The following is a 14647-nucleotide window of genomic DNA, read 5'->3' as shown; positions in this document are numbered from 1 at the left end:
CGTCCTTGGGGACCTGCTGCTGGAAGCTTTCCGGAGGGATTGCCGGTGGGAGGTGTGTGCAGTCAGGGGCACCGGGGATGCGGTGGAGGGAGCACAGGCTCCGGGCTCTTTGGTACTTCGCTCTCCTCCGGGCAGGCGCGGACGCCGCGGGCTGCTGCCGGCCTCCTTGCTGGAGCCCGCCCGCCTCAGGCGGCAGCGCGCCGCTGCCGTCCCTGCGCCTGGGCTTCCTTCCCCGCGGGTGGCTGCAGCCGCGGGGGCCCAGCGGAAAGGGCGGAGGCGGCCGCACGCCCACAGCAGCCAGAACCACAGGGGACGATGCAGCTGCCCCGGCGGCCGCCATGGCGCCAGGCCCCGCCCCGCCAGCTGCCCTTCCCGGCGGGCAGCGGGCGGCGCATGCGCGCGCTGCGCGGGGCGGCCGTGGGACTGCGACGGGCATCTGGAGTGAGGCGGCTCTTCCCCGGCCCCCGCCGCGGGCTGCCACCCCCGCCCCGCCCCGCCCCAGGTGAGACCTGCCCCTGCCCCTGCCCCTGTCCCTGCCCCTGTCCCTGCCCCTGTCCCTGCCCCTGCCCCTGCCCCTGTCCCTGCCCCTGTCCCTGCCCCTGCCCCTGCCCCTGCCCCTGCCCCTGCCCCTGCCCCTGCCGGCCGGTCCGTCCGTCCGTCCGCCGCGCCTCAGCGCGTCCCCGGGGCAGGGAGCGGTTGTCCGGGATCGCGTCGGTCTCTGCAAAGGGGGGAGCCAGCCGGCCGGCCGGCGAGCAGCTGTAACGCTGCGCTGGGTTTTTGAAAGGTTTTTCACGTATCGCAGGCTGGGGGAGTCGTGCGGAACCGGCCCGAGCGGTTGCTGGGGCGGCGGGGCGCCCGCCCCTTCCCGGTCTAGCCCGCCTCCTTATTTCTGTTTGCAGTAATAACGCGTTCGCTTTAATAAAGCACACGTAGATCTATAATCCTTGGGTTATTCCTTCTTCTGTTCCTCTTCAAGATTCTCTCAAAGCAACTAAGGAAGGACAATGGGAGTTCAAGGACTTTGGAAACTTCTTGAAAGCGCCGGGAGACCTATAAACCCAGAAACACTAGAAGGAAAAATTCTTGCTGTTGGTATCCTTTAAAAGTAAAGCTGAGGAACCAAATTTGTGAAGGAGATTATTTTAACTCTCTTATTTCTACATGATTAGCTTTTAAAAAAAAATTAAATCATGATATTTTGATAAGTAGATTTTATGCTTTATAATATGTGGAATACTAAGCTCTATTTTTTTTTTCTCTTTTAAAAAGAAGACTTTTTTAATAGGTGCCTTACACAAGTGTTGGGCTATAGGATTTTGTGCTTTATAAATAAATGAGGTACTCTCAGTAGGACTCTTAAGATTAAAAAGTTGAAATACTTTCACATCAACTTTTCTATCATATATACTTGGTTAAATGCTACAAAGATGTGGAAAGAAGGTACCCTTCATTTATTCGTAAACTGCTGCACAGTTGTTTCACCTCTGCTTTTTGACCAGGGCGATAGGGGCAAAAAATTATTCTCCAAAGTTCACAAATATTTGGATAACCTTGCCTTTCATAAGCCAAGCCTGCATCAGTGGGCAAAAGCCACTCTATTAGTATGGTATATGTGTAAGACTGCACATTTTTTTCTCTTAACGGTTCTTTAAGATATCAGTATTTGGTTGAACCAAGCAATAAAGGGAGCCAGGGATCGTGGCGGTAACTCCATACAAAATGCTCATCTCCTCACTCTGTTTCATCGACTCTGCAAGTTACTGTTTTTCCGGATTCGACCTGTCTTTGTTTTTGACGGAGAGGCACCGCTTCTGAAGAGACAAACCTTGGTAAGTACCTTTGCTGAGTCATTGCAATGCAAAGTAGGATGTATGTCCACTGATAGTAAGTATCCATTTTCAATTTCCTTCTTATTCTGCTTATGATTCTGAGCCACGAGGATGGGGGGGCTTGAAGTGCACTGCTGTGCAGATGTTCTTTGTATCCCAGTCTGGGTTAGCTGTTGGAGTGTGCAGCAGCTCCCTTTTGGTATGTTCGGGTTTGGTTTGTGTAGAAACCAGATTGCAGAGGGGTGGGTGATAGCATAAGCCTGCGTTTTGCTCTGCAGTGGATTTGAATGTAACTCTTGCAAGCGTTTGCACCCAGGAAAACTGTTCCCAAGTCCAGAAGCTGAAAACTGTTCCCAAGTCCCACAGAGGAAATGGATATAGAGATTTAGAGGATCTGAAGGCTGTGTCACCATTGATGTAGGATGAGTTAGGAGTTGCTCATAGATTCAGCGTACAGGGTTATAACACTAATTCACTGGATACGTATCTTCAGCATTCAGCAAAATCTCATTGGTGTTAATCTTATTTTCACAGGCTAAACGGAGACAAAGAAAGGAATTTGCCATCAGTGATTCCAGGAAAACTACAGAGAAACTCTTAAAAACACTTCTGAAGAGACAAGTTATCAAAACTGTGCTTACAGGCAAAAGGCAAGAATAAAAATTATTTTCTCCTTGTTTCTAAGGGGCAGGTAAGTTTTTATATAGCTATTAATCACTGTTGTGGTTTTTTTCTTTCCCTAAGCAGTGAAGCTTTGCCCAGTATTACACAAGTTCGACGAGAAGAGATTGATGATATATATGTATTGCCCGCTTTAGAGAATGAAGAGAAGAACAGGTAGGTAGAATTAAGAAAAATAGCTTAGATGCCTATATTAAACTCAGATAACAGTATAAACTGCACTTTTTGACACTGCTGAAAGGCCTTTGACCCATGAGACTCCATGATATATAAAGTATATTTCTTTATATTTTATTTCCATTTCTTTTTGGGGAGTTTGGTTTATAGCTCTGAATACAGAAGCCTTGTAGTTATTTATGGGGAAAGTAACAGAAGAAGCTTTCAGCTCACAAATTACATTGCTACACTGGATTCATGTGTAAGGATGTAAGTGCTTACACCTCAGTCTCTGTGGCCATACTCATATGGCTAAATGGAGCTGATTGTTTGAGCTTGGGTAGCTGATGTGTGGCAGCTTGATTCCAGTTTGCATCCCCTCATTCAGTAGTGTAGATGTGTTCAGCAGAAGTAGGGCTTTGTATGTACTTGTCAAACTTGTGACATCTTTAACAACACTAAGTGGGAATGTGAAGCTATCCATTAGATTACTTTTTGCACATCTTATATGTACTTTTATGTACTTTAAATGCTGACCAAACAAGAATCAGGTAATGATTTAAATTGTCTCAATTTAGTTTTAACTGAGATAAGTCTGCCTTCTTGCTTTCTGCTCAGATCTTTTTGACTTGTGTGTGTATTTATAGATGTATGTATGTGTGTTTGTATGTATATGCATATATATATGCGTGTACTTTGACGTTGTGTGTGAATTTTTGTACTTATCAGTGAAGGGATGCCTAATGTCCTTTTGCCTGAAATAGGAACTTTTATTTTCCTAGGTAAATAGCTTTTTTTTTTTTTTTTTCTGTTTGTGATTTTTAGCTCGGAGGAAGAAGATGAAAAAGAATGGGAGGTGAGAATGAGCCAAAAAAAGATGTTGCAGGTAAGTGCAATATTAACTGCCCTGTTACTGGGAACAATCCTATCATTCATGTGCTATGCTTAAAAGACAAACACAAACATTTTTAAAAAAGCGTTTGGCACTATAGGCCTTACTATGGCATTATTTATCAAGCAAACAAGTTAATTTTAAGTACTCTATGAATTCTTACTAAGGAGGAAATACAAATGTAATTTTCTCCACTAGAATACATCAGAATAGGAATTTCTTATGGTATCTTTTTTCTTTTTCTTTTGACTGCTTTCTCTGGGACATGTGGAGAATAAGTAGGTTTTTGTAATGATAGATGTGAAATGTACGCATTTGTACATGTGTAAGTACATACACGACAATGTATTTAACTAAATTCCCTTGCTTCTCCAAATATAAATTGTTTTTGAAGCACTTTGCTTCTTGAGTTTTCACAGATAAATTCTGTATTGCCTTCTGGTGTACCGATCTCATGGGAAGAGGAGAAAAGAGATATATAACATGAGAAGTCATAACAAGTAATAAAATTATCTCTGCTTTCATCAAAGTAAAAAAAACAAACACCACCAAACCAAAACCCAACCTGTTGGAAGTACTGTTTGTCTCTGAAGTATTTCTCATTCAGAAGGAGAACCTGTTTGGAAGGATAAAATCAGACTAGCTGAGGCTATAGGACCTGTTTCTGTAATTAATACTAACATTTTTTTGTAAAAAGTGTAAAACTAAGTTTCTCCATGTAGTGTACATCAGTAATTATGTATGTTGTTTTAGTAGGTCGTAGTTACCTTTTTTTTTCTTGACTGTTTTCTTCATGGTATAAGAAGTAGCAACAAAGATATTGTGGGATGTTGGTTTTTTTTGTTGTTTGGAATGATGGTCTAAATATTTTATTGTTCTTCCTGTACTATAACATAAAGTACATGTTTATGTTGTTTTCCATTTTTATAGGAAGAATTATGTGAAAATCCTCATTCTGTAGATATTGAATCAGAAGATTTCAACAAGCTGCCTCCAGAAATAAAACATGAGATCTTGACTGATATGAAAGAATTTACAAAGCGAAAAAGAACATTATTTGAAGCGATGCCAGAGGTAATATTTAAAATTGTTTACAAGCCATTGAAATAGAGATATTGCCATTAATGCACATAAAGACAACATATGAGTAGCACATCTGGAAAGCTTTACCCCCAAGCTTATTTAATATGATATGTTACATTGAGGGGGGAAAAAAAAGTGAGATAACAACTCTGAACAGAGCCCTCCCATGTGTCTACTCAGAGCACTGTCTCTTGATTTCCACTAAAATTGGCAGAGCTAATTCAGTTTGGCATGCCTGGAAAAAATCGTGCAGTGTCTCATGCCTCATCAGCGTTACACCCAAAATTTCAACTGTAAGAACATACTACTGGTGTGGACAAGCCAGGCAGAATGAACACAGCTTGGATTCCAAACCCTCAGGTCGTTAGGGGAGCTGGCAGCTGGGAAAAGGCTTTTGTACCTTAAGCAGATGTGTTACTGAAGCCATTCAGGGAGAAATGGGGAATCCTATAGTGCCACTTCTACAATAGCTTTTCAGAGCAGTTAGATTTTAAAAGTACAATATATGTCAGATGAAATGATAGCTTGTGTCCAGGTGTAAACTAAGAACCATCATCTTAAAACCATCCACCTGTGGATTCTGTTACAGTTGCACTGTTTTTAAGATGGGACCACCTCCATTAGCCAGCTAAGTTTTGTTGGTCGCATCATTGAGATCTCGTTGTGTTTAGCCAGCATTCGGAACTACTTAATGGCACCTTCTAGAATTGTTGTGTGTTACTGGTCTAGTGTTGCTGTTGCTTGGGAGTGCAGCAGTCAGTAAGACACATGTTACCTGCTTAAAGGAAACTCTTAAAAGGCCCTCCAGAGCATGGTAAATGAACTTGCTTTAAAGGTGCAGCTAGTGGCGTTTTATTTAAATTGACTTGGTTGTTTGTTTTGTTGTTTTTTTGTTTGTTTTTTTTAAGGAGTCCAATGACTTTTCCCAGTACCAGCTTAGGGGTTTGCTTAAGAAAAGCAACCTCAATCGGTGCATAGAAAATGTACAAAAAGAATTGAATCAGCAGCACTCAGGTGAAATCCAAACACAATATGAAAATGAAGGTGGTTTTGTGAAAGAAGTGGAATCTAGGAGGGTAGTCTCTGAAGATTCTTCTCACTATATCCTAATAAAGGGTATGTCAGGTCTTGATTTTGTAAAACCTTGTTTGGTGTATGCAGTCTGCAGCTGTCAGTTTTAAGAAGAACCTGAATATTGTATACAGGTGCGTGAAGGCAGTAGTTTGTATGAAATGTGTGTTACTGTTATATGTAATTAACTGTGATCTGTAAATGTGCAGAAAACTGGTTTATTAATCTATATAATGATGCTCATTATGTAAAATGGAATGTTAGTATAAAGCAGTTTTTTTACTAAAATATCAACAGAAGAACTTTCTTTCAGGTATTCAAGCAAAAGAAGCCACAAGTAGAGACTTGGAAGCTACTGCAGGACCCTCATCAAAAATGCTTGAATTTACTCAATCGAATAAAATCAACAAATCTTCCACTAATGCAAAGCTAGTTGCATCAGACAAGTTGCAAACAGAGAAAGATAACAATGTGGTGACAGCACCACCCTCTCCTCGGACTTTGCTTGCTATCCAGGCAGCTTTGGTAGAAAGCAGCTCAGAAGAAGAAGTGGTAGATGAAAACATAGGACGATTAAATGTGGACCAGTATGTAACAGAGGAAGGCAGTGTGTCTCCAAGGACACTACAGGCAATTCAGCAAGCTCTGAGGGATGGTGATAAAAGGGAGGAAGGGGTTACTGTGAGAACTGATGGAGTGCTACCAGAAAAATCAGAAGTGAAGGATTTCCTGCTTAGTAGCTCGGATGAAGAAGATCAGATTCCTGAAGTTAAGGAGGGGGAAACAATACCTACAATTAATTCGTCAAATCAAGTGATGATGCAAGACCTTGAATTTGAAAAAAAGCGTCAGGAGTCAGAAAAAAATCATATTACACCCAGGGATACCAGTATATCTAGAGCTGAAAATTATTCTTGTATTGACAATACTAGAAAAGGCAAAGAAGATTTAGACCAAGAAGAAAACGGTTCCAAAATGGACTTAAATCCTTTGGGAGATAAGGATATAAACCTGTGCACACAGAAGCCAAGCTGCTCCCCTGTACAAGCTAGTATAGTGGCTTTAATTCATGCTGAAACAACAGACCTTTCTAAAAATGAGGAACACTTGAAAATTGCTGAAAATACAGAGGAAGCAATTTTGCAAACAGAAGAGAATGTATCTGAGATACAAAAGGATATTAGATTTTTTCCAGAAGCAAAAGGTCCTGAGGAGGAAGAAGAAGGAATATCACAGTCTGAAGACAGTGACTCTGATGGTATGTGTTTTTTTAATTGTGTAAAAAGATAAGAACCTTATTGTATTTGTAGTTAGTTGAGGTTAACCTTTTCTCCTAGTAAAAAATGCTTTAAAATACATCTATTCCTACATATGTAGGAGGTGGGAAGAAAATCTGAGCTATTTTTTTCCCCTTGGTGTTATGTTTTGTCATTGAAACCTGAGTATACAATACAGGGAGTCAGGAGAGCATGCCGTTGTGTACACTGAACTTAACTGGTGTATTAATGGTCAACCACTTGGTTTCTGTAATTTCACAATCCTTATATCTATTTACTGCATATAGAAAAAAAAAATCACTGCCCAAGTTAAAAATGCATACAAGTACTTCTTTTCAAACAAGCAGCAGGAAGTTGAATTCTTTATTTTCCTTTAATAGGAAGCTTTATTGAAGTGGATACTGAAGTCAGTAATAAGACTGAGTTTCCTTCTAACTATGCTGAAAAACCGTGTGTTGAAACAGCAATTCCAGAATTGGAGTCAGACAAACATGATATTGTCACACAGGACTTGCTGAAGGAGTCTGAGGAAGTGCAGCTGGCAAACGATCAGAATGTTGAAAGAGAAGATTATGGTAAAGATGCAGCAGATGAGTGGCAAGACATCAATTTGGTAACTCGTTGCTTTTTTCGAGCTAGTAATGAAGTGCTCTTTTCCCAAGCAGTTTTTAAGGAAAACTATCGGACAGCTTCTTACAGTTTAATTGCTTTCTCAGATACGTATCTAATTTCATGGGAACTGATTTTTATTCAAAGATGATGGTTAACCATATTCTCCCTGAAATGAGAGGGAAACTAAAGTTTCAGCACTCTGATGAACAGGCCTATCTCTGGTCTTATAATTCACTGCATTAGAGAAGCTAAGACAACTTCCAAGTGTGAACTAATGAAGCATATACTACTAGAATAATTATAACTGGAGACTTAGTGCTTTACTTAAATATACCTGAATTGTTGGAGTAAATAAAATCTTGTTTTATTTTTAGGAAGAACTAGAAGAATTAGAAAATGACCTTTCTGCTGAGCAGAATACGCTTCAGGCTCAAAAACAGCAGCAGGAACGTGTTGCTGCTTCTGTGACAGGACAGATGTTCCTGGAGAGCCAGGTAGTATTTGTTGAATCATTTTGATTTGATTGATACAGCCTGATGTGGTCCTTCCCCTCCACCTCAGTCAAACATTTTCTCAAAAGCTGTTTTGAGAAAAAAGTAATTTTGCTTAATTATAAGTCACCTTTTTTCCTCTTAGGAGTTTGTTTTCTTCAGCCTGCTTCATTTAAAGTATTGAAAATGTTGAGATAAAATTGATGGAATTCAAGATTAAATAACTGTTATTATAAAATAATAATAAAATTATGCTATCTGCCTCAGATGAGTAAGTGGGATTTCCCCCTTGACTTAACTGTGGTCGGTACTTTTTAGGGGAGATTAAGATCTGCTGTGAAATACTAGATACTTCCCAAGCATGAATCTAGTAGTTCCAAGTCAAGCAGAAGTATAGTAGAAGTTTATTCTTCAGTTATAATATATTAACTATTTTTTCTCTCCATCCTACAGGAGCTTCTCCGTCTGTTTGGCATTCCATATATTGAAGCTCCGATGGAGGCAGAGGCACAGTGTGCTATCCTGGACCTTACTGATCAGACCTCTGGGACAATCACTGATGATAGTGATGTTTGGTTATTTGGTGCTCGACATGTTTATAAGAATTTCTTCAGTCAAAACAAATATGTGGAATATTATCAGTATGTTGATTTTCAAAACCAGCTAGGTAAGCCTCAGGTACTGATTTGTTAAATACAGTCTTTAATAAGACAGTATGCCATGTCTCTTTTTGAAGTTTTATTTTCTACAGAATTTTGCGTGTCTGTTATTGCAATGCCTGTTCTTTGGAGACTCTCTAAACACATTCAGTTAAGCTGCTGTTTTTACCGTGAGATGACCCCCCTGAATTTGCAGACACCTGTGTTTAATACACTGGCTTAGTGTGATGGTCATCAAGGCTGGCAGTATGAACTATGGTACCAGTTTCTGCGTGAATGTCAGCATGACTTTTCTGACGTGGTGGGAAAAGTATATTCTGATGTTATCAGATTTTATAGTCTTGTGGAAATGGAAGTTCATTTTGGACATACTGACACATAAAGTATTAAGAGGGTCTGTAAAAGGTTTTTCATTTAGTTAATACAGCTTTTTTCTTCTTTCAGTTTGCTCTTGTACCAGTCTAATCAAGTTGTTGCTAATTATGTTGAACTGCTAAACTTCAGTGTCACGTAGTGTATTAAGGAAAATATGAGCCAATTTTTACTTTTAGTTATGCCTTGTTTAAACAGAACTCTTAAAATTAGTTTTGATGTTTTCAAAGTCGAGAGAGGCAATAGACTTTGAAATAATATTTTAATGTCTTCATCATGTAAAATGTCACAACATTTCTGTGTGGTGAAAAATATGTCTTTGGTTTCATCTCCTGGCAAATTGAATGAAATATTTTTTTCCCCTACTTGTAGCTACTTAGGTATGCTACTGTAGCTTAGTTGGGAAAGATGGCTGTAAAAGCATGTGTGTGATTTTTAGCTGTTATTAACGTAATAAACCAGAGTCTTTGTTTACTTGTTATTGGGGAAAAGTAGTCACCGTCGGGCTTCATGTCACATTCCTCTGCAGTCTTGTGCTTCTTTTCTATGTGTTGCACAAATCTTTCTTGACAGTTGCTGGATATCCTGACTAGCATGCCGATGGTCTTGCTTTGTGTACTTAGAAACACATCCCTCCTTTTCTCCACTGACTTTTTAATTTTTAATTTTTTTATTTTTTATAATCTAAACTGAAGCTAGTCACTGAAAATCAGTCTGGTTGCCTCACATCTTATAGTGTACTAAGTAGAAGTGATCGGCTGAGTTACTCCTTTTTTATGTCTGTTTCACAGGCTCTTTTGGTCTAGTTAGTAACTGCACTAGCACAGAGCAAAAGGCTTCCAGTTTGGGAACGCTTTTAAGAAGCAGAGACATTGATATCATGGACTAGAATTCAAACCGAATGGTTTTATTTCTGGTTTGGGGGTTATTAAATTCAGGTCAGCATTAGATGAGAATTGCACAGTAACTGGAGAAATACATGTAAAATAACAGCTCTTAGGAACCCAGAATTTCCCAATGGTCTTGACATTGTAACGTTTTAATTTTGGCAGGATGTATTTGCCAGGTTAGCACAACTACTGGTGCTTGACCTAGCAGTAGCATATTGACACTGCACCAGAATATAAACGTATGTAATTTTACAGAGTTAATGCCTTTGTGTTCCTTCTGTTATTTGCCTTTCAGATAATATATTTCTTTTTTTAATTTGTAAGAGGAAAGATGCTGAATCCACTGGTTTTATTTGGTTTATGCATTTTATTTTACAGGTTTGGATCGAAGCAAGCTAATTAATTTGGCATACTTGCTTGGAAGTGACTACACTGAGGGCATCCCAAATGTTGGCTTTGTGACAGCGATGGAGATTTTAAATGAATTTCCTGGACATGGCTTGGAACCTCTCTTAAAATTTGCGTATGCCTCATTATGTTTTACTCTTCTGTTTCTCCATAATATGAATATTAGTGAATGTGCTTTGCTGCTGCGTAAGCATACAACAAAACATATGACCATCATTAAGGAGACTAAATTAACTGTAAAATATGCGACTCCCTTATATCACTATTTGAGATGGCAGGTAAATAAGGTGACATGTTGATACAGCAATTACAGGGAGACTAATGAAAACAATAGAACAGGTGTAGAACTGTGTGACTGCCTTTGAGTTCATTGCAGAGCTGGATCCGTAGTGGAGTGGAGGTTTATTCTCCCTGAGTTTGTGAGAACGTGCTGTAGCATGGTCGTAGAGAAAAGAAACTTGATGAGTGAGGAGTGGATGACCTGTAAAGAGACAGACAGGTAGGCAGTGGGGAAGAACAAGATTTGAAAAGGGTCAAGCTAGTTGTATTGGCAATGGCAAGAATGATTAAAAGTCTTTTCTTTCTTCCTTTTTTTTTTTACCTTGCCTACCAAAAACCCTCCAAAAACTAACATCCTCCCCAAGTGAGGCTGAATTTAGGGCCTTCTGTTTAGTAGCTCATGGATAATTCAGGTGATATTTGCTACTGTGGCTTGCAATGGCTTCATTTACTTTGTATTGTCTATTCTACTTTCAGGTTATATGTCCCTTTGACCATTTTTTAGTTACAAATTTCCTACCTCATCTCATGTAGTAACAGAAGTAGGGAGACTAAGGCTACTGAAATTAGGATGGTAGCTCTTGATATTCCAAATTATATTTTATGGAGGCAAATGAATGCTTTCCTCTGTTTTTCAGTGAGTGGTGGAATGAGGCTCAGAAAAATAAGAAATTGAGACCTAATCCACATGATACGAAAGTCAAGAAGAAACTGCGGGAGTTGCAGCTTTCTTCAGGTTTCCCAAATCCAGCAGTGGCAGAAGCATACCTGAAGCCTGTGGTGGATGAGACAAGGGGTTCGTTCATCTGGGGGAAGCCTGATGTGGAACAGATCAGAGAATATCCTTTTACAATATGGCAGGACTTGTTAGCTAAAAGTGCTCAGCTTAAAATTCATAAATCTTAATAGTGAGTCAATAACGAAGTGTCAAATTCTTCACATCTCATTGGTGTGAGGGGCCCCGTCTGCATGTGCTCTCCTACAATGATGCCAGCTCTGGAATGGAAAGGAATGCAGCCATGCATCTGTGACACTCGGGGCTGCTCTGCCCCCCTGAGAGAGCGGGCTGCTTCACTTCCCATGCAGAGTCAGTCTCGTGGCTGGACTGACTAGTTCGTGTTGTTATGTTTCTGTAACTGTGCTGTGCTTATTTCTAGACTTAGAGTGGGGATTGTTTGCACACTCCTGATGTATGTTTACCAATGTTTCACAAATAAGTTTCAAAACCTAGTCAGAAATGGTGATTCAGCCTGTGCTTTCACTGTATTTCTTGTAATGTCTATTTCTTGCAGTGAATTGTTGAAAAGTAGGTGACAACGTATGCAGAACTAATAGTGTTTTAAATAGTGAACGGAACTTCCAGTGTGTGCAAGTGTAAAAAGAAGGTTTATTTATAGGTTTATTTGTAGGTGTTTTGTCTTATGGCAGTACTGTATAGCCAGAATGAGTTGTCTTCACTGAGACATGCTTTTGAAAATGTTGATATTAGAGAAAAAGTCCTGTAACTAATAGAGATGTAGCAGCATGATTAAGATACACAGCACAATACCGGAACCATGCACATAACTCAGCTGTAATAACAGTATTTTCTCTGGTTTTGTAGAATAAAAAGCATTGAAGTAGAGTCACTTTACTCCAGGCATTGTTTGTTGGAGGAATTTTCATTTTATGTGTTTATAAAATACTAATAATAGCTATTGTGTAAAGTTCCTTAATTTTCTGCACATTCTGTCAGAATCACTTTGGCTGGACTAGAACAAAGATAGATGAAATCCTTTTGCCTGTGATGAAACAGCTGAACTTGCAGCAGGTAAAGTATAAAACTGTATAGTTTAAAGGTAACCAGAAAATTTTAAGAGAAGCGTTTTAAAATGAACAGCAGGGCTTTAATCTAAAATACATTTCTCAGAAACTGGGATTTGGCCTTTTTAAAAATCTTAATATATATATTTTTAAAAGTAATTAAATTCTCTAGACTTCATTTCTGTATGATTTGGGTGTGCTGTGGTTTCAGATTTTGTTATCTATCAAGCACGTCTCTCAAGTCCAGGTTGCTGTTTGATTTGGATGTAACTGAAACTGCAGGTACCTCGAGCACCTTTAGTACTTTTAAAAGACAGTGTGCTGTTTCTAAAGATGATTTATAAAAATGCCCCTGAGATTTTGGTGAAGTGAGACTGACCATTTGGTATCATCCATATCCTTTGAAGAGGAGCTCAGAATGAACCATTGAGCAAGTGCCTGTTAATAATATTACTTTAATTTCCAAATAAATGTTCTGTCTGTCAACTTTAATAAAACTTAAAAGTCAATAGTGGTGCATGCTGTGATACTGTGAAAGTCTGTTGTAAAACTGATCACCCAAGGTCAGAATATTTTCTCCTTTTGCCATAAGGAAAATAGATAGGTAGTCTAAACCCGTGTTCTGGGGTCTTTCTGTCACTCAAAGGAGTGAAAGGTACCAAGACCCGTAGTTAAATCTGCATACTTTCAGGTTGACTGGAACATTCTTTGGAAGCATCTGTCTCAGACAATGTTGGGGAGAGTATAGAGGACGAGTTTAGTCTATACAGCAAGCCTGGCTGTGTCTGAATAACACAGACCCACTGTGTCTGACTACTTCTAGTTCTACTCTTAAATGGTTACACTGTAGCAGCATGTGTTACAATGAACTTGAGTGGAATGACCTCATTTTGTTGTACTAGCCTATGCAAATGTAAAATGCACTTGCAAAATTTGCTTAGTAAACATTCTGTTGTTTTAACAGCTTGAAGCTAAGGATGTGTTTGTAAGGACATACTTGAGAGCACTACAAAGTTTCTGTGTATTAGGGCTGAAAATAGCAACATATGTCTAAGCAGCAGCAGGTTTATAAAATTTCACTGGAGTTTAGTTTGCTTATTATTTAGTTTCTTTGAAAGTTCTTGTTCCATAATTTATAAGGTATAGGTGTGTATATATATAAAATAATGCATGTTATTGTTCAGACCTATTTGCATGCATATTAATTTCATTAGTGCTTTAGTTTGGGATGCTTTATAGTATAGCTGAAATAACTGAATTCCCATCACAAAAGCATTCAAAGTTGTTTTTTTATTTTTTACTTTTGATAGACTCAGCTTCGAATTGATTCATTCTTCAGACTAGCACAGTATGAAAAACAAGCTATTAAAAGTCGGAGGCTGCGCAGAGCTGTGACTTGTCTGAAGAGAAAGGAAAAAGAAGCAGCTGATGAAATTCAGGAGGCCACTGCTGTTACAGAGATTGAACTTAAACAGCGTGAGGAAAGGAAAGGGGAAGGTGCTGCAGGCTGTGGAAATCAAGCTGTGGCAACAGAAGTCCAAAGTAGAAAGAGAAGAAAACATTTAGATTCCAGAAAAGAACATTTATATGGAGGTGGTTTTATTGGGAATTTGCATCTTTCAGAAACTTCTAGTGACTCCTCAGTAGAGGAATTGGAAAGCAGAGATTTAGGCAAAAGCAAAAAGAAAAATATCTCTGCAAGGGAGGCAGCAGACCATAAAGAGAAAAAGGGGTGCAGCAGCTCAAGTGGTGAGGATGAAGAACTGGGAAACGTAGTCATGGTGACTGCCAAACCTGTGTTTGAGGGCAGAAAAAAGAAATCGCAGAGCAAGAGAGGAAGAAAAAAGAAGTCTTAAAGGAAAAAAGTCTTAAAAAGAGACTGTGTGTACGTGGTTTTTTATGAATTAAGCTTTGTAAATATTCTAATGAATTTTTGATAAATAATAAATTATCCCGATATCTCATGTATTTTTCATGTCATTTTTATGTCCAGAACTTAAATAAGAGGGATCTTAAATGATGAAAAAAAAATTTTAGCACATTTACTCATAAAGACCTAGATTAGATGTGATAAGTTCTCTGTTTCGAGATTTGTAAATTGAGCCAAAATGTTATGTCCATTTGTGTTCTGAGGTGAGATAGCT

The 14647-nt window shown here is 39.3% G+C and overlaps 1 protein-coding gene across 2 annotated transcripts; it reads left to right on the top strand.

Moving 5' to 3' along the window:
* The first annotated feature begins 412 nt into the window (after positions 1-412).
* On the top strand, positions 413-14486 carry ERCC5 (ERCC excision repair 5, endonuclease). 2 transcript variants are annotated; one of them, XM_074910690.1, is made up of 16 exons: positions 413-502; positions 977-1092; positions 1654-1829; positions 2364-2479; positions 2577-2666; positions 3492-3552; positions 4489-4632; positions 5550-5757; positions 6026-6970; positions 7370-7602; positions 7976-8095; positions 8546-8759; positions 10392-10536; positions 11339-11541; positions 12428-12510; positions 13814-14486. In XM_074910690.1, exons 2-16 carry the CDS (start codon positions 1005-1007, stop codon positions 14357-14359), a joined length of 3372 nt encoding a protein of 1123 aa, XP_074766791.1. In that variant the 5' UTR covers positions 413-502; positions 977-1004; the 3' UTR covers positions 14360-14486. The 2 variants fall into 2 exon arrangements, with proteins under 2 accessions (XP_074766791.1, XP_074766799.1); XM_074910698.1 differs by having other exon boundaries at positions 2574-2666; positions 11339-11539; positions 12426-12510.
* Positions 14487-14647: the final 161 nt, after the last annotated feature.

Source organism: Athene noctua, chromosome 1 (assembly GCF_965140245.1).
Source record: "Athene noctua chromosome 1, bAthNoc1.hap1.1, whole genome shotgun sequence".
In the NCBI taxonomy this organism is placed as follows: domain Eukaryota; kingdom Metazoa; phylum Chordata; class Aves; order Strigiformes; family Strigidae; genus Athene; species Athene noctua.
The sequence above is the reverse complement of the archived record's forward strand: the minus strand, read 5'-3'. Positions and strand labels throughout refer to the sequence as shown.

Coding starts and splice junctions, on each gene's coding strand:
- ERCC5 (XM_074910698.1), top strand. CDS start 1,005: ATGGGAGTTCAAGGACTTTGGAAACTTCTTGAAAGCGCCGGGAGACCT. Junction 1,830..2,363: donor TTCTGAAGAGACAAACCTTG/GTAAGTACCTTT, acceptor TTATTTTCACAG/GCTAAACGGAGACAAAGAAA. Junction 2,667..3,491: donor GAGAATGAAGAGAAGAACAG/GTAGGTAGAATT, acceptor TGTGATTTTTAG/CTCGGAGGAAGAAGATGAAA.